Source organism: Grus americana, chromosome 3, assembly GCF_028858705.1.
Source record: "Grus americana isolate bGruAme1 chromosome 3, bGruAme1.mat, whole genome shotgun sequence".
Taxonomy (NCBI): Eukaryota; Metazoa; Chordata; class Aves; order Gruiformes; family Gruidae; genus Grus; species Grus americana.
The window spans coordinates 50144486-50163941 of record NC_072854.1 but is presented as its reverse complement, the minus strand read 5'-3'; the positions used below and the strand labels follow the sequence as shown (position 1 = coordinate 50163941).

Here is a 19456-nt window from a genome sequence, read left to right as displayed (position 1 = left end):
AACACTGTGAGGTGTGATGGCAACTGTTTACAAAATTTCATCAAGTCTTCAACTGCCTGTAGCCTTTTGGAAGTGCCTGCTGGCCCTTGCTAGCATAACGAAAGCCATCTGGTATTCAATATCATGTTTATAGCCTCTTGACCAGAGCGTGCTCCCTTTCTGGCACGCACACAACCTCGGTGAACTCCACTGAGCAGACTTGCAAATTCACAGTTGAGAAAGTTTGGTCCTTTGTGGAAACCACGGAAACGTGGAAACATGTGGAAGCATGGAGTAACGCTGGCAGCATACCCTGGGTGGGAACAACGCTTGGTTCTTCTTGAGATCATCACAGTTCCCAACAGCCCCAGCCCGCCCGGCCCACAGCTTTCCTGTGGCATGGGGCTCAGAGCCCCTGGCCCGTTTTGGGGTGTGGTGGCAGCAGCTGGCCGAGGCCGGGTGGGAAGCAGCCGTGGTGTGCCTACCCACTGCACCCCATGCTGTCTCCTCCAGTGGTGTCTCTGCCAACTCCTCACCAGCAGGCACCTTGCTTTTATAATAACCTCAAATTGTGCCAAAGACTCCTTTTTGCTTTTTTCCCCACAATCGACATAGATGGGGAGTACTTCAGGTAAGATTCTTGCAGCTATGTAGGAAAATCAGTCCTTACATTCTGAGGACACCTTTACTGAAATAACCCGTCATGTTTAAGGCCACTCTGCTATTATGGCTCACCTTGCTGTGATCCTCTATCCAGAGAGGAAAGGAAAAACTTTTACTAGGGAATTATATTAGTAGATAGATAATTTTCTACTACTAAGGGTAAAAGGAAGTGCCTAGGTGCGAAACAGAGATGTAAAGTGAAGAACTCACCAGGGATGATATATTTGGAGACATCTGTCAAGATGTGCTCCCTTAGCTCAGGTGACAAGTTCACATGTTCACATCAGTTCTTGCACAATCGCTTCAATCCCAGCCATGTGCGTGCGGGAGGGAAGGACTCCTGCTTCTGTGGGACTGCTGGGATGTCCTCCACTGACCTGTCTGGGGTTGCTGCAAGTAGAAGGAGTGAAACTTGATGGGTGCAGAAGGGAATCCAACGTCTGCCAAAGCTTGGCCCGTCACTTCCCTTATGAGCTGTGCTTTAGGCCTGTGCTTTGGGAACTTGATGCAATTCAGTGGGGATATGTAAGCAGCAAGAAACGATCTGTGCAAATGAGAAGGGTTTTGGGTTGCTTGCTTCTGAAGAAGAGCCTGGGATGATACCACACCAACACCATGGTAACTAAAAGTAGAATTTGGCTTACTGGGTATTTCTGAGCATGGACAGTCATCCACACTTCAGTGAGCTATAAAAAGAATGTACCTTTCATACTATTTGTGTTGATCAAGAAGTTGTTTGTGGTGAGTTCATGATTATGCTGCTGCTAACGTTTCTGCTGTGTTTTAAACATCATTATCTTCAAAAGTCTTTTTTTTCCTCCTCATGCTTTCATTCTTTTTCTATACACTAGCTATTTCATCGGTATCGTCCTGTTTTACTGTCATGACAAATATCTAGTCTAACAGCTCTTCTTTCATTTCATAACGAATGGTACAATTAAGACTTAATTAGATGCATATGAGTAAGGAAATGGCATGCCACCCAAGACCTTAAATGTGGTATCATTCAATTGCTCAAGTGCAGCATCTTGGAAAAAAAAAGCAAACAAACCCCCCCCCCCAAACTTATTTCAAGATGGATCTTTTCAGACTGGCATGATTGCCTACTGACAATTAATTGTTTTCTAGTCATGATTCTAAAAAGATAATGCACTTTTTTTTTTCCACAGCAAAAATTCTGACAGGTGCATAGAAATTGTATTTCTCTGTGCATTGGATTCATAGAGAGTATTATATGCAAACATTTCAGGTCTCAGCAAAGATCATATGGCACTATCTATGATTTCTCAAGCTATAGCAGTGTTATATGCTTACAGAAAACAAAAACCTTCAAATGAACATGTGTGGTTGTTTTCCCTCTTCAGAAGTGTAATGGTGCTAAAGAGGGAAGAGGGTTAGCTGATGGGTGGCCTGTCCTGGTGTTCTCTGTGTATCTGGTTGGAAAATGGAAAATTAATGCTGACTTTCTGGCTCACCATCTCAGGTCACTTCGGTTCCTTCTGATACCTTAGCCCTAGGGACAGGACAGTGTCCAAGATTCTTCCACCCAGCTTGTTCTGGCTGAGGTGGCCTGAGTATCCACCAGAGGCTACAACAGCCATAGGCTTCAGGTGCGGATGGCTATGGAGAAATGCAGATGAGTCCTGGGCAGGTCTCTGTGGACAGTGGTGGTCAGAAAAGTAACCTCTGATCTCTTTTGGGTGTCGAGTAGAGGCTCAACCTCCCCCCAAATGAACCAGCTAGCCGTAAAGAGGAGTTGGATGTACTAGGTGGCATCTAACTCTGATTAAATCTTACTCTGACATGGAGGAGATTCATGATTGTCCAAACTGAGAACGTGGTGGTTTGGATTAGGGTGAGAAAATCCTCTGCTCACAATTTGCCATATAATTGTCCGAGACAAACAAGTTGCAGATCCTGGTTGAGTTGGCCAGTCAGACACAGTAAATCTAGCCAACAGCTCTTTGGAAAACCTCGCTGCTACTAGTTCTTCCTTGTTTCATTTGGTAATTTCAGGAAATAAACCCTGAATTTGCAGAGGGTTCCTAAAAAAGCATTCTGTATGAGGCACTGTCACCTGTTTCCTGTAAGTCTAAAATGCCTGAAGTTTTAGTTGTTGATAGCAGTTTCTTGTACTCACCTAGAGAATGATGTTATGAGTGTGTCTTCACATTTCCTGTATCTGACCTTCTTCGATTCCCAAGGAGCCGATGGAGCGTTACTGCTCCCGAGTGCTCGTGGCTGAAGGACAGGATTTGGTATCTGACTTGCAAAGCTGCTGATAATTTTTGGGGTTCTTCTGAATTAAAGACTGAAGTGATTGTAAATCAACTGCCTTTTTTTTTTTTCCTGACTTGTTATTTTGCTCATTCTTTGTGGTTTAGTGTGGATGTGACTCTGTCTTCTTGCACTGAGTGAAAATGCTTTCATGTTCTTTGCTATGCACATAGAAAAATAGTGCTCCAACAGGGCTGTGCTAACAGGCACAGTGGCTCAGGCTGGTCAGAATAGTGCAGCTGGACAAGTGTTTGTCAATAGTTTTTAAATGAAAAATAAGAAAATAAGAACTGGCTCAGACCATTATGCAGCATTGCTGGGATGATTTTCACGTGCGACTAGCCAAAAATTACTCTACATGCCAATAATTTACTTCCTATATTTATTTCCTCAGAAGTTCATTTTCTTGGGTGCGATGGGGATGCGTGCATGCCCTTAATTCATTACTTTTGTGCAATTATCTTCTTGACTGCCTTCTGATGCTCTGTGGAGTCTGGAAAACAGTCGTTGAATCAGGTGACCCACTCTTAGGCTTCAACATCAGCCACGATCAGTACACCAAGGAGCCAACATTGGCCTGTGGATTAACAGGGACGCACAGGGCTTTAGTGGAGACAGGGAAGAAAAGTTTTCCATGGGCAGGGGAAGGTTGTGCAAAGAAGATGCAATAAGCCGATCCTTTGCTCCTGTCAAGCTTTGCCATCTTTAGAACAAAATTAGTGAAGATTAAAAAAAGAAAAATATTTCCATTTTCACAAGCTCAGAGACACCTCTCCACGGACAACCCACACACTGCCCTGCTGTCGCTGGCCCCTATTTCAGGTGAGGAGCTGTCTGTGTCCTGGGCAGCAGTGGGCAGAGCCCCTTCTCCCTTTCCTCCTGCCCTCCGAGCTGCTGCCTGCCCCAGTCTCCCTTCCCGAGGCCGTCCCACTCCCTAAGCATCCAGCCTCCCAGTCCTCCCTGACTCCTTTCCCTCCTTATTCCTTACATTCAGGGTATCACTTAATTTCCTGGCACTGCCTTGGCGTTTACGGTCTATCCCTCCTTTTCAAGCCCTTTGGTTAAAAGGCTTTATCCAAGCCATCATCCTTCGCAGATGACAGGAAAACTTGAAAAAAGGGTTCAGTTCTCAGCTCGCAGTGGTGTAAATCAGGAGAAAGAGCGCTGAAGGCAGCAGGGAGACAAACAGAGAGGAGAACCAGGTTCACAGCTTCAAAGTGCTCATTTTGCTTGGTTCATACTGCCATCTCCATAGATCCAGCAAGGTGGCATAGGAAATCAATATTCATTTGCTGTGTTCTATTTCTTCGTTGTTAAGGTAAGACTCTTCCTTCTGCTAACGATACGTACTTTTTCCTATAGTCAGTGAAATACTTGGATGTGTTGTCAAGAATAACTGGGACTATATAACCATGCAAGACTTCCAATATTCTTAGAGTTATTTTTGAGATTTCCTGGCCAAGGCCAAATCCTGCTTGCTTTAGTCGTGAGTACAACCCCTTTGGTGAGCAGAAAGGTAATGGCACCATTTGTAAAAGAAAACTGATCAAGTTTGCTTGACAGCCAGGTTGTCAGTTAGGATAAATGCTGATTTCTGACTGGTAACAAAATTCATCTATTATCAGAGAAGAGGCCCATGCCTTCTTCAGGCCCTGTTTCTGAACTACAGCTGAAAATGTTAGTGACTTTCTAATTTTGCTTTGTAATGTCATGTTTATTATTACAAAAGTGAGATGTATGTAACAACCAGATGTTTTCCTTACAGGTCTGCAGCAATGCATTTATTTATGCTAGAAATGTTTATATTCTGGTCATGTCTCAGAGATTTAATCTAAAACCCTTAAGAGGGTTTTTTTTTTCCCTCCCCCCTTCCTTTTTTCCTTTTTCCTTTTTCCTTTTTCCTTCCCCCCTTTTTTCTTTTTTCTTCTTTTTTCTTCTTTTTCTTATTTTTTCTTCTTTTTTCACTTTTTCCACTTTTTTCCCTTTCTTTTTCTTTCTTCTTCTTCTTCTTTTTTTTTTTTTTATTTTTATTTTCCCCTGAGACCAGTTTTCCACTCACAGGAAGAACACATTCTCTTGAAGGACAGCATTTAACTCTCTCAAGACGTGGGAAAACGCATCTCCCTAGACCCACGAAGATGAAGACACAGCTCTGCCCCCCGCAGCCGGTCCTCCCCGGTGCCCATGCCGGGCCCACGGGCGGCAGAGCCCAGGTGCGGAGGGCGGGCGGCTGCTCCGGGCCGTCTTTCCATCGCTCCCCGGGGATGCAGATGCTGTCAGGGCCGTGTGGGACACGCCGAGGGCCCTTTGCACCCCTCCGGCGTCCCTCGGTGGGGCGATGCACGGGAGTGCTGCTGCCCTCTCCTGGGGGCATGCGGGCAGGCCCTGCCCGCCGCCCCTGCCCGCCCGCCTGCCCGGGCTGCCCGGCGGGGTGCGGTACGGGGCCACCCTGTCCCCTGCGCCCGGCAGAGGAGATTCTGTGGCCGCCAGCTGGGCCGAGGGTCGCTTAGGGGCGGCAAGCGGTCCCTGTCCCCGTCTCAGGGCTGCGGCTGCCGGCTTGGTGCAGGCAGCGCCGCTGCCCCAAAGTTTCTTGGCGTTTAGGCTGCACCCCTGCTAGTGAACTGAACAAGGGGGGAACACCCTCTGCCCCTGGAGCCACCTGGCCACATGCATCCTGCTAAGCAGCTTCAGGCTTCCAAACGCAGTGGCCTTGCTGGACGCGGTCCCCAAAGCAGCAGGCGCTGTGGGGGGGGTATTGCCTGGCCTCGGCCAACACCCCGGCAGGCCCTGCTTGGACACTGGGCGGTGGGGCTCAGGGAAGGTCTGGCACCCCAGCTGGGGCCCTCACCCTGATCGATTTACAAGTACAGGCAATCTGGTGCATTTTTTGTTTACACACTGTCATTTCTTGGTGTTGTACCCACTGCATGGTTTTCATTTGTTTTCATTCGTCGCTTTGAAAGCCATTTCTTTGGAACTGAGGTATTCAGCCTGCTCAGAGAAGTCAGATGTTCTGCATTGGGTGCTCTTTGCCTGTCTGATGGCATCTTTATCATCACCTTTACTGTCATGTTTTCACCTGACAGCACAAATCCATCCCGGACATTTCTATGCTGTGACATTTACTGGCACAAGTTAACGCCAGGTGGGCCAGGTGACACTGAGCTGGGCACTGCTGGGCACACGGGCAGCTGGTTCAAGCAGCGCTGAACTGCCGGCAGCTGCCGCTACCATCACACTACTGTCAGCCAACACTGCCTCCCATCACCGGTGAGGCGTGTACACTCCCGAATTAGCCGCAGGAGATGAATGGCACCATTGCTGCCCAGCTCTGTTATTCCTGAAGGCACCATGGTATGGAGTTGCAGGGCTCTGCTCTGCCTGATGTGTATCTGACCAGAGCACCAACAAATCCAGACTCAGTCAAAAGCTGGTTGAGATCACTGGAAAGGGCTTTAGTGACATGGGACAGGCACGGGGTCAAGGTCCTGCCAGACAGAGGAGTTGTGAGATAGGCTGCTGCTGCGGGGTTACCTGCTGCTGTCCTCGCTTCTCCTGCCCTGGGAAGAGTTTTCCTTTGGTGACTCTGGTTTTATTAACAAGCGGTCTTGGGAAAGTTTGGGGCCAGGTACCAACACAGGTGTCCAGCTTGAGATAAAACGTGGGAGGTGCTTTGACTGCAGAATGATGCAATTTGTTCCTCCCTCATCAACTTTTTCTCTGGTTTGGGGATTTTTTTCCTAATTGTTGCTGTATTTTCAGCATATTTCAAAGTCACTACCCATACGACAGATACTTTCAAATCCCCTTCTCGGATGAAAAGAGTGGTACCCGGCTGAAGCCGCGGTGCCCATGGAGCAGGAGGAGTCCCGGCCACGCACAGCTCCCCTGGCACCGCAACCCCCTGCCCGCACGCGGACCCGGGGAGAGGCCCCGCCCCCGGGGCCGCCCGCCTCGGCCCCGTCCCTTTCCCCGACCCCCTTCCCGCAACGACCAATGAACGGCAGCGCTCCACGACGGAGGCGGGTCGTTTCCCGGCGCTGTGCTTCCGGTTCCTCGGAGCGGCAGTCATGGCGCTGCTGCGCTGCCTGCTGCTGCTGTTGCCCGCCGTGGCGCTGGCCCTTGGCCCCGCCGCCGGGGAGGCGCGACGGCCCCTGGCGCTGGAGGCGCTGGGCGAGGCGGAGGAGCTGGCGGAGGAGCTGTGGGACGCGGGGCTACCCGGTGACCTGCCCGAGCTGGAGCCCGAGTGCCGCCGCCTCCTCGCCGCCTTCGCGGAGGGCAGCGCGGCGCTGACGGGCTGCCTGGGCCACCGCGCCCGCCCGGTGCGGCTCTGCCAGGCCTGCCACTACCACTACCGCCGCCTCCTCGCACAGTACGGCAACATCGCCCGCGCCGTCGGGGTGCGTCCGCGGGGCCGGGGCGGGGGAGCGGGCGGGCGAAGGGGGGCTGCGAGGCTGCCCGGGGCGGGGGCTCGGCATGCGGCCCTCCTCACACCGGTGCCGGGTCGGTGGCCTGGGCTGTTTCTTTAAGGCTTCCAGTCACGAAAGGTCTGTACCAGAGCACAGTCAGGCCCTGAGACGCTGCTGCTTCGCCCTTCCCCGCGGCGTGACAGCTCCGTGCGGAGGGTGAAGAGAGGCAGCCCGCGTTAGGCCGGGCCCGGGTGCGGCTGGTGGTGTGACCTGTGACACCCGTGCGGTGCGTGGGGCACCCGGGTTTTGGGTAAGCGGGTGTCCAGCCTGTGAAGGTCAGTTCCCAGGCTGTAAGCCTCACCTTATGGGTGCATAAGGTGGTTTAATGGAGGCTGGGAGCGTTTGGGCAGCACTGCTGCCGGTGATGGCTGCCTTCTGCTGCCTGGTGCTGTGGCATGGTCTGTGCAGCCAGCTCCTGGCATGGTTAGGGACGAGTAGTTCCACCTGCAGGAAAAAAAAGCTTTGCTCCTCTGTGCAAGTGGAAAAATTTGAGTTGTTCTTGCTGTTGTAGCAATGGCTAAAGCAGCGCTCTGGCTTGCAGGTCATGGTGTAGCCACTAATGAGGAACACTGCCAGAGCTTAGTTGCCCAACACTTCTGGGAAAATTAATAGGCTCTGAAGCTGTGGTGAGTGATGCACATCATCTGTGGGGAGCCGTGTCACAGTTTTCTTGGCTCCAAAGCTGGTAGGAGTGTGTGGCAGCAAACTAGAAGTCCTGAGTGCTGGCTGGCTGGAGTCTGTGGACGCCACCAGTGGGGAACCTTGACTGAAGCTGGGCCTTCTGTTGATATCGTCCTTTTTTTTTAAAAATTTTTCTTAGTGTTGGAGGTGGTTCATGACTAGTTTTGCATGTTCTCATCCAGTTTATCCATTTGTAAAAGCTAGTCCCTGGGATGATGCTAAGGTGACAATAGTGGATCAGACCAAAGGACCTTTGTCCATTCTCTGATGATGGCTAGAAGTGGGTGCCCTGGTAAGAGCACAAGCAGAGAGGAAATTTGTAGCAGTGCCTCCCCCAGGTTGTGCTTCCAGTCTTGGGATTTCTGAATCTCTATTTAGAATTGCCATTGACAAGAAAAATCTGTAAGCTTCTGGTGCTGCAGTGTCCTGCTGCAAACCATTTCACAGCTTAGTTACATGTTGTGTGAAGTAGTATCACTTTCTGGTTTTGATGCGCTGTCTGCTTGTTTCCCCTCATCACTCCAGTCCTTGTATTGGAAAAGCGCACAGACATTCGTTTGATAATTGTCCTTTCCAGGACAAATATCTAGCCAGTGGTCCTTTGTTTTAGCTTGCAAACCTGTAGTCTATTTATTTGTTTCTCATATGGAAGCTGTTTCATACCAGTGACTAGGTAATGTGAAAGTGAGAAATTGAGTATGTAATTCTCTTGGGGTTTTTTTTTTAGCATGATGTTTTGGCTAGGATTAGATTGCCAAACATATCCCAGTACTTAGAATATGTATGAACTCATTGCAGCTGCTGTGCTTGAGTACTGGCAGCCTGGGAGGACTGGTCCACTGTGTGGTCTGGAAGACACATCTGGGTTAGGGAGCGTTTGGCTTTCCTTCTGTGTGTGGATTAACCACCCAAATAAATAAAGGAGATGACCTCTTGCAGCCTTCTCAATCCATGATCACAAGTAATCAGATATCTGATGTTTTTGTCTTTGTCATTGTACAGTAGTTACAGTGCAATGTGAAAGAAGCAGCCAAGTTTTGGATATCTCTAAAATGTAAAATCCTCCTCACTAGGCTAATTAAAGAATAAATTAGCAAAACATGTTTAAGGAATGATACAGGTCTACTTGATTCAGTTTTGGATTTAAAGTGCTTTTTCCCACTCATGAGTCCAGCTGGTGAGGAGTTTCACAGTTAAAGGATTTCATGAAGCAACCGGAGAGTTTCCTGCGTAAACAACTTTCTTGCATATCTGTTTGTAATTTAGTAGAAATGAAAGCAGTTGAACGTAGGAGTTACCAGATGTGGCAATATTCGACTTCTGCAGTTGAGTCTCTAAGGGAAACTTCTTATTTAAAAGATACTTTTTTTTTTTTTTAACAGAGAGAGGCAGAAACTGAATCTCTCATAAAGCTCTGTAAGGAACATGTTTCTCTTTAGAGAGATTATTTTCTCATATCTCCCATGTCACTTATCAAAGAGGCTTTTGGCAGTTTTGAGGAGTGCTTGAGCCAATTTAGCAGCCGGAAACCAGGAGCTAGATAGTGCGCAGGAGGTGGCTGACTGGAGGGCATGGTTTGTATCAATGATTTGAGGGAGAAAATAAGACTTTGAAGGAGAAAAACATTTTTCTGAATTCTGATAGGGATACTTCCTGCTTATTCTGAAACTACTTATACTCATTCTGCATTTTTTTTATGAGCTTAGTCCAGAGAATAAGTTGCTATAAGAGTTGTGCCAGTGCCTGCTTTGGGGACGGGGCACGTTGGGTGGCTTGCTAAGACAGATGAGTTTGGTACCTATGTCTGGGGAGGAGGAGATCCCGGCCCGGTCCTGGGCTTGGGGGAGTGGCTGTGGGCGCTGCTTCTCAGAGAGCTGCGTTCCTGGTATTGCTGCATCGGGGGGGATGTTTGCTGCTGATAGAGTATGTTGGTACAGTGGTTTTGGATGTTGCTTTCTGTTGTTGGGTTTGTTTTGTGGCCAGTCCGTTGGTTCAGCTCCTTCAGGTATTCCTTCAGCCTAACGAGAACAGCCTTGTCCTTCTCTCTGGCTGCATGGGCCTTGAGCTGGGTCCCAGGACAGCAGCCCAGAAATGGATGAATATGAGCTACCTAGCAGAGGAGGCCTTGTCTCTCTGCTTGCTTATGGGTTTCTTGTTTTGGTTTGTTTTCAGTCGCATATTTTTGACTGACTTGCATCCGGTCCTAGAAGATCTTCAAAGACCATGTGCAGTAAGCTGTGTTGCTCATAGTATGAACTGGAGGATCAAAAGATTTTTTTTATTGTTTCATCAATTCTGTCTTGCCTATTCTAGAAACATCGACGTGATGCATTGTGATTGTTTAGCTGTGCTTGCCTAAAATACATTTCAGAATTTTCCCTTTGTATTTTTAATGCTTGATTGCTTTTTTTCCTGTTTCTTTTTCTTCTAGAATTCTTCTGAGAGCCACAATTGTGCCAAAAGCATCTTGACCTCAGACAGGCTACAGATAGTTGTGACCCTTTCGCAGTTCTTTAACGAAACCTGGGAGGCAGCCAACTGTGCAAGTATGTGACTCGTTCTGTAGCTTTCATGCTACTGTTATGACTTAGCCCCTAAAATTTGCACAGATCAGAATTGTATGTATTTGTTTAAATACAGTCATTAGATATCACAAAAATCCTAAACTAGAGCTGCTCCAATGAAGGGTACAAGAACTTTTATTCTGTAAGGGATACTGCCAAAATCTGAGGGTGTTAGCCTGTTGGAAAACTTAGTTGCTATATAGAATCATAGAATCCTTAAAGTTGGAAGAGACCTTTAAGATCATCGTGTCCAACCGTCAGCCCAACACCACCATGCCTACTAAACCATGTCCCGAAGTGCCACGTCTGCGTGCTTTTTGAATGCCTCCAGGGATGGTGACTCCACCACCTCTCTGGGCAGCCTGTTCCAATGCCTGACCACTCTTTCGGTAAAGAAATTTTTCCTAATATCTGATCTAAATCTCCGCTGATGCAACTTGAGCCCATTTCCTCTTGTCCTACCGCTTGTTACTTAGGAGAAGAGACCAAAGCCCACCTGGCTACAACCTCCTTTCAGGTAGTTGTAGAGAGCAATAAGGTCTCCCCTCAGCCTTCTCTTCTGCAGGCTAAACAACCCCAGTTCCTTCAGCCGCTCCTCATAAGGCTTGTGCTCCAGTCCCTTTACCAGCTTTGTTGCCCTTCTTTGGAGTATTTCTTTTAGGCTATTCTTTCAAAAGGTAGTCTTGCTAGTTTTCTTTGTGATCTACAGACCTTGCTGGAGACTTTCCTTAGCTTCATTGAGGTTTCTTCTGTTTTTCTCCATCTTCCCTTTTTTTTTTTTTTTAAACTTACATAAGAAACTTTCTCTTGTTTGTTAATAGTCAGTAACACTGGGATGCTTACACATTCAACGGTATCTGCTTCCACAGCCGTGCTTTTGATTTCATTTGATGAGTGGAGGGTGTCCAAGTCTATCCCTGTGTCTCACTATCCCCATGCCGATGGCGCTGTGCCATGCTTACAGCTAAACTGTGGCCTTTTGCCATTCCCCTTGTGTGGGAGTGGGACCCCGTGCTAATGGGTGCACTAGAAAACAGAGGAAAAAGCACTATGGAGTTGAGTGTTAAAGATGCTGGGTTTGCTGCAGAGTCCCTTGAGAGCCCAGAAGAGTTTGTTTTCATTTGTGAGTCCTGGAAAGGCAGGACAGGAGGAACTCTGTGGCCTGCTTAGCCTGTGACCTGTGTGCTGCCTGCCCAGTGTCCAGCTGAATGCTTGCCCTCAACGCTGATGGCTCTTTCTTCTTTGGGGAGAATTTTCTAGGATATTGGCTTGCTCTCACGGTGCTGTTGCTGAACATCTGAATTCCCAAAACACTGTTGTTTTCAAGGGTCTGTCTGGTTAGAGCACCTGAAGTAGAGTGGGATGGATGGAAGCAGTAATGTGGTAGGGTTGAGCCTATGACTGGGAGGAAAGCCCCAGAGCTCCCCTCAAATCCAGTGAAATGGTCAGCTCTTTTCTTAAACAATAATAACCTACACTCTTGATTTCTACTACTGTGTTCATGCTCTAGCTGTTTCCTGCGTGCTCTCTGTTTCATCTCCACTGCTGGTGCTTCTGCTTTCCCATAATGGCTGTTACTGTTGCTGGGCAAAGCCAGATTTGCAGGCTAGAAAATGAAAGTAATGTCTTGTTTTATCTTAAAGTCCAAAGATAATTCAGGCCCCCTCTTCAGAAAGCTCTTGATGATAGTCTTCATCTTTCACTTAATCAAGGCCAATTAATTCTGAAATATGTTCTCGATGAAGAGTTAGGTCAGCAGGTCTGAGACATCAATGGCAGGCAGATAAGGAAACCGCAGTGTTGACTAGACCTGTCTTTTACAGTCGAGAGCTCTTTTTGCAGGAGTGGAGTGTCTGGGGCTTGTCGGCTATGGAAATGTTAGAAATTAGAATATCCTGATGTTTTTCTTTCTCTTTGACAGATTGTTTAAAGAACAACAGTGAGGGATTATCAAATTCTACTGTAGAATTCCTGGATTTATTCAATAAATCTCTGACATGTTTTGAACAGAACGTTCAGGTATTTATGCTGTGTATTTAAGAGAAGCACTAAATCCTCTAATTGCTAGCAAAATCTTATTTATGCTGAATAAACTGCAGATACAGATTAGGCAAATAAACTGCTGGTGAGTTTGTGAATTTTAGGCAGATAAAGCAATGATCTGTAAAACGCAGATGTTTACAGATTGAGAGCCTAAAATTAATTCTAATTGATATTCACCTTGACTTCATTTTGTATGTAATTGCAATGCTACTTCACATCAGAATTTCTGAATTCACAATAGTTGATAATTATATAGTAAGAAACAGCATGTCTGCGTGCTCTAAGTCCTTTTTTCTATCTCTTTGTGGAATTGTTGTCTTCTGACTTAACAATTCAATTTTTAAATAACCTTTTGATAATATAGACAAGTTCAGAAAGACCAACTACCTTAAATTGTTGTAACAATTTTTTCAACTAGTAAAATTATGGGTAGTTAAAGTTTGCCCATATTGCAAAGGCAGTATAACTTAGTGAAATAAATGTGGTAATTTTCCTCAGAGAAAATGCCCTAAACAGCCAAAGAAACTGCGCATATTCCATTTCAGTCAGAAATTGGCCAAGTTCTGGGATCGTTCAGTAGTAAAAATGAGAAATTATGGGTATGGGACAATCTCTGAGGAAACTGTCTGCTTTTTTTTATTATTAATGATTTCTAGGAAATGTGCCTTTATAGGCCTTGGTCAGGAGTAGCGTGGACTGGCCTATCGATCACTTCAAGTGTCTGAACTAGGGCTTAACCCAGTGGTCAGTGGGTGGCTGGTACAGCCATTATTGGGTTGGAATATCTTTAGAGATTGTAGTTTTGTTTTCAAGTGTGTCCTATTGCATTCAGGGGTGGTGAAAGCCACAAATGAAAAGGTTTACTTACTATGGCACAATCTGTCCCTGTCAATACAGCGCAGCAGTAGCAACCTAACCATTGTTAGGTATGGGCAAACAAAAAAATCCCAACTCAAAACTATTAAGGAACCTGATATCTCTGGCTCCAGAATAACATTTAATTACTAGTATTTTTTTTTTTTCCTGGGAACCGGTACTTTAAAAATAAGTGTTTAAATAAAAAAGCTGCTAGTTTAAAGAACAGCTTGAGATGCAGAACCCGGAGGAAATGAATCCTGTCCCTAGTGAATTAGGGTTGGTCCCTTTTCCTCCTGTATTCTCATGTGAGTTGTCCATCTGGCTCTCTAATCAATCTAGGATGCTAGAAATCTAAAGTTTGGTTCAAACTTGACTCTGGTTTTTAATTTTTTTTATAATGCATTGAAACAGCATTCATACAGAGTTTTATAACCCTAGGGACAAACCATCTATCTGTCACCAAGTAACGACACAGAAGTATGTAAAAACTGCAATGAAACTTACAGAATGTTGAATGACCTGTATAACAACTTGCAAAGGCTGAACAGGCAAGGTGGTGAGTCTGGGTACTCCGCACACCTCTGTATCGACGTGGAAGATGCTGTAAGTATTTGTTAATACTCAACAGGGAGACCTTGTCGCAGAGGTCTTTATTAATCTGAGCCATTTGCGGTTGTCTTGCTAGGGATTGCCTTTTCCCTTCCGGTGTGGGACAGTACTGGCAGCAGTGCCTTTGTCAGGCCGATGTCCCATGAGGGAGGAGTTAGCCTGGTGGGCCTGTCTTGCTAGGTCCTGTCCTCGGCCAATGCAGCAGGAGCATGACCGAAGCTCCTGATCACCTGAGTGCATTCCAGTTTTAAGTAGCTGCACTTAAATTTCTTGTTACTGCAAAGGGGGTGGATTAGAAAAAAAAAAACAAACCCAAAACTTAATCTTCTGGCTTTTAATGTGAAGCTTTACTGCTATTGTTCTAGCCAGTGTAATAATTGATTCCTTATTACAGCAGCTGTTTCTAGGGGTCCTCAGCGTCAGCGACATATGTTTGGAAAAAGCTTTGTTATGTTGTGGGGTTTTAAGCGGTTGGGCAAAAGGACCAGTGCCGCAAGTGTGGGATTAGCCCTGTCGCCGCAGGCTGTCAGTGAGTTCTCTGGGAAACAGGCATGTGGCAATGTCTACAGTGTATCTGAGTATAGTCTGGTTTTGAAGCTTAGAAAAGTTTTGATGTGAAATTTTGGCTCCATTTAAGTTATTTGTTCTACATTTCCAGGGATTTGCTTGCTTCTTGGGGGGGGTGGGGAATCTGTTAAAGTGTTATTTTCTGAGGTCATATTTGAACACTTGCATGTCTTGAGGCCTGAGCGTTTGCCATGCGGCACAGCAAAAATGCACGTGCTCGCTTTCACGGCTTGCTTATGTTTTTCTTTTAGATGAACATCACTCGGAAGCTTTGGAGCAGGACTTTCAACTGTTCTGTTCCCTGCAGCGATACAGTCCCAGTGATTGCAGTTTCATCCTTTATTCTCTTCCTACCTATTGTTTTTTATCTTAGTAGCTTCCTTCACTCGAAGCAGAAGAAACGGATACTCATTTTGCGTAAGTGATGGGTGCTGGCATTTCACTGTTAGAGCTGGGTGGTGCCAGGGACTCGCTTGGCTCTTGTGGGAGAGGGAGTCCAGCCAGATCTGCCTGCAGCTGTGCTGACGGCGCTAATAGTGACTATTAGTCTGCTGCTGTCCCCTGAAGAAGGGTAGTAAAGAGCTTCAGCCATATCTTTTCATTAAAGTTTCTGGACGTGAACAGAAAGCTGTTTGCAAGTCTGTGGCGGATAAATAGAGGGAGTGGAGAGACTAGTTTTGTGGAATTCTTTGTGTTTAATTTTCATATAATTTTTCCCTTTCTAGCCAAGCGCATCCAGTCAAATGCCAGTCTTGTGAACATCCAAGAAAAATACAGCTGAGCTGCAAAACAAAACCTGAGAACTGCTGCTGGTATACAGTGGGTACAATTGTGTTGGAATGAGGCCGGCACAAAAGAGGAGTTAATTATGGTTTAGTGTAATGATACAGAGCAACACAAGTTAAACAAAATGCTGTCTGACTTCTAAGCGAGGATATTAACAAACATGACAAGGCAGGGCTGTGTGACACTGTATGGACTCTGGTTTTGAAAAATCTGCAGGTTTTTTCAGTCTCAGGCTGAAGCTGGTGTTCTATTTCTAAGCTTTTATACTTCTCATCACTAGAATAGCTATACTTCCCTTGCATGTTTTTTTTTTTTTCCTCTTTAGTTTATCATATTTGTTTCACAGAAACCTGAGATTCTGAATCTTTCTGAGGTGATTTTCATAGACAGGCAGAACTTGAAATAATATTTGATGTTCCTGCTTGAAATGTTATGTTTAATTCCACATAATGTTCAGTTTTGCCAGACTTGGGATGGACAGGAAACCTTTAAAAACAAAAGTTCCAGTCTTTCTGATACCTCTCTCTAAAGTCATGCTGCTGGTCTCTTGGGGGGGGAGGGGGAAGCACGAAGTATGCAGAGGAAGTGATAATATATAATGTCCAAAGCCAGCAACAAAAGCAACAGAACTGCCAGTGCTAGACATGAATAATAATCATTGATGACTACAGTATTCAGCTATCTCTGAAGCAGGCGGCGTATTTAGTCATTTGCACACGTTAACCACTAAAATCATTGCTTTTCAAATGTTAAATTTTCAGAGGCTTATTTTAGATGTCTGCTTGGGTAACCAAATGCTTCACTGTTTGTCAGTTTATTGTGTTATTTCCTTTCCTTTTTAATTATCAACGTTTTTTGGTTTTTGTTATTTTTGCTTTTGTAAAGGAGAAGTGAGGTAAAGTCAAGTCACTGGAGATGCTGAATTTCCTGGTCTAGAGCTTTCTATGGCTTAATACAGAGGTGTTTACAGGAACTTTATAGGCAAAAAGTTACCTTTTCTAGATAATATGTATTTTAGTAGTAAATTAACCAGGAGGTTCTCTAACTTAAAAACTGTCCTGAAGGACAATGAAGATACTGTGTTGGGAATTGATGCCTTTCAAGAACTAGTTTCAAAAATTAGACCTGTGAAATAGATGAATGCAAACAAAAAATTCAAGCTTGCAGGATTCCAAAGCTGATGGAGAAACTCATACAATAACCATGGGGATGGATGGTGCTACTGACAGGCTCTGGGCACAATTCAACAGCTGCAGCAATACCGATGGTTCAGTTTGGTTATGAGAGCCCTGATTTGGGAGAGTGGTGGGGTTGAAACCGTTTGTAGCCGTACTTGAGATTAATGAATGCTAGAGTCTTTGCTCCCATTTTTATATGTGTTTTCTAACCTTGACATAAAAATGAATGGCCATTACAGCTAAAAAATTAAATTTCTGTTGGAATCTGTGTGTCTGATGTCTGTCAAAAACCCCTATGAAATAGTCTTATGTATTTGACTTGCTTTGGAGCCTAGAATGTTAAATTTTTCCTTGCACAAAGGCTCAAATAAATATATCACAATGTAACAAAACTGTCCTAAAGCTCTTCAAGTCATTGTTTTTCTTGTTATTTTCTGTGAGGTTTTTTTTTTTTCCAGTTAGGACATACTGTCAGTTTTAAAGTCAAGTTGACAGTATGTTTAATAAGTAAAATACTGTGTTAGCGATTGGTCCCACCCACATGATTGCCTTTTTGTATTTTATCAGTAAGAGGTATTTATCTCCCTCTGCTAAACATGTGAATTACTAGCTCAACAGTCAGTTTGTTCTAGGTAGTTTACAACAATAACATAAAACCTGTGGTTTTCTTGCTTATTATATCAAGTTACCTTCTTATGGCTGGGAGAGGCATGCTGCCTTTAAAAAAAAAAATTATTTTTTATATCTTTTTCTTAAACTTCAACTTTCTGGGACTCAGCTGCCTGCTCTAATAGCATTACATTGATTTGGGACATCATATGATTGAGAGCTGTTCAAAGCAATCTTTCATTCGTGCAGATAAAGCCAGTTTGTATGTGCAGCATTTCAGAATGACAGCTTTTATACTGTAAAGCAGTGGCTTTTTGAGCACATTCATGTTAAGTAGGTCTGAAAGTCATTACTTTTGGATATGGTGGTTAAGCACTTTAAAAAAAAAAAATCAGCTTTTCTTATTTTCCTGGCTGCTAAGCCAAACGGAAATACTCATGTGACTTTTGTTGTTTTTTATTTTAAAGCAGCAGTAAAGTTTACACTTGAGATTTTTAACATTGCATCTACTCTTTTCTCCTTTTTCTTCCCTCCCCCCCCCCCCCCCCCCCCCCCCCCCCCCCCCAATTTGTACTACTAACTTTCTTTACACAGTGTTATATTTTTGGTAGGATATTTCGTCTAAATTGATTGAATTCTCTTTATACTCTGTTTCCTAGAGAAATGTGGAAGCACACAGACTGTGTTGAAGGAGAACTAGAATTCTTTTTGCTGCTAGTCTTTCATCTTGGTTTATTTTTGCGTTTTGGGTATTATATGTATTATCTAGGATGAACTTTGAAATACAAGTTGTTTATATCTTTTTGTGCAAATAAAGATTTCTTACTGTGGGGTAGCACTTTGATTCATATTTATACTTACTAGGAAACCTCTAAACATGGAAAGTAAGCTCTAATAAAGATTGTCAATAAACAGTGAACAGCGTGGTTACTTAATTGCTTCATTTATAGTAGTTCTATACTCCTGCTGTTCTGGGTTTGTGTTCAGAAGCACCTGCTTATTATTCCTCATTATGCCATTTGCAGGAAAACAGCAGCAGAAAGATGTTTTGAAAGCAGTGCTGTGGTGAATTACAGAACAAACGAAGTGCAACTGCTGAGAAAGGGTGGAGTTTCAGCTCAAAGCCAACTGGAGTATGTGGAAAGGCTCCTGTTAGTTGCAACGGAGTTTCTTGGCTGGGTGTGCGTGGGTAAGGCTGGTGGGGATGACTTTTGGTTGCCTGCATTGGCCACTCTTTCAGCTTCAGCAGGCACAGTGAGGGATTGGTGTTGAGCTGGAGAATTTCTTTAAAAATGGCAGTGCAGTGCCTCACCATGGAGAGAGCCGGGCATCTCACCTGATGGTAGTAGCCTCGTGCACTAGCGGTAGGATGCGGATATCTTGGCGGCAAACTTAAATAAATCTCCATGCCTCACTTGCAAGGGACTTCCAGAAAAGCTGGGAATGTTGTAATGCCAGTGGGTAAGTACGGCTTCAGCTGGAAAACTAGGAACAGCTCTGGTTGCCCGTACGTGAGGGAGAGGGACTTGAGAGGGAGTAAGCACAGGAGAAGGGCAAGTGGGAACAGTTGAGGGATTTACCCTGTGAGTGGAGCAGAGGGTGGAAGAGTAATTGGGGGTGGAAACGAGGGTCTGTAAATGCACTCAGAACAAAGTGTTCTGGAGGGAGAGGCTGCTAAAGTTCACAGGTGGTTGAAAGACCCTGAGAAGAGAGGGTACGAATGGGGTCTTGATGTCAGCAGAGCTGGAAAGGGGGGGGGGGGCTTTTGGTGGAGGGGAGGTTGGGGATGGAGCAGCTGAGCCCAGGTCCCCTGCTGGGCTGTGATGGGACACGCAGGTGGGCTGCCTGGGCAGTGAGTAGTGGGGTGGCAACAGGGACTTGCTTCTGAGTGACTTAAAAGCAACTGCTTTCTTCTGGGAAGCTACCTGAATTGTGTGATGCTGTGGATGATGCTGAAGTAATCCTGGTTCAAAGGCTCTTTACAAAGCTCCTGTTTTATTTCAGGCTGAATGCGGGTTCCTGTTTAGCACTAAACAGGAGATATTTTCTTCTTTTTTTTTTCTCCCTTAAAACAAACAATACTTGTTTTTTTTCTGTAATGGCTGCTTTTTCCCATCTTTATTAAATGCCTGCTACAATCACAAAATGGCTTCGGTTTCCTAATGTTTTGCTT

The 19456-nt window shown here is 45.3% G+C and overlaps 1 protein-coding gene across 2 annotated transcripts; it reads left to right on the top strand.

The window, feature by feature from the left end:
• Positions 1-6969: 6969 nt before the first annotated feature.
• OSTM1 (osteoclastogenesis associated transmembrane protein 1) lies at positions 6970-18200 on the top strand. Of its 2 annotated transcripts, XM_054822043.1 has the most exons (7): positions 6973-7319; positions 10501-10615; positions 12555-12652; positions 13973-14137; positions 14962-15127; positions 15436-15529; positions 17943-18200. In XM_054822043.1, exons 1-6 carry the CDS (start codon positions 6990-6992, stop codon positions 15489-15491), a joined length of 930 nt encoding a protein of 309 aa, XP_054678018.1. In that variant the 5' UTR covers positions 6973-6989; the 3' UTR covers positions 15492-15529; positions 17943-18200. The 2 variants fall into 2 exon arrangements, with proteins under 2 accessions (XP_054678017.1, XP_054678018.1); XM_054822042.1 differs by having other exon boundaries at positions 6970-7319; positions 15436-18200.
• The last annotated feature ends 1256 nt before the right edge of the window (positions 18201-19456 follow it).

Coding starts and splice junctions, on each gene's coding strand:
- OSTM1 (XM_054822042.1), top strand. CDS start 6,990: ATGGCGCTGCTGCGCTGCCTGCTGCTGCTGTTGCCCGCCGTGGCGCTG. Junction 12,653..13,972: donor GTTTTGAACAGAACGTTCAG/GTATTTATGCTG, acceptor TTATAACCCTAG/GGACAAACCATCTATCTGTC. Junction 15,128..15,435: donor GAAACGGATACTCATTTTGC/GTAAGTGATGGG, acceptor TTCCCTTTCTAG/CCAAGCGCATCCAGTCAAAT.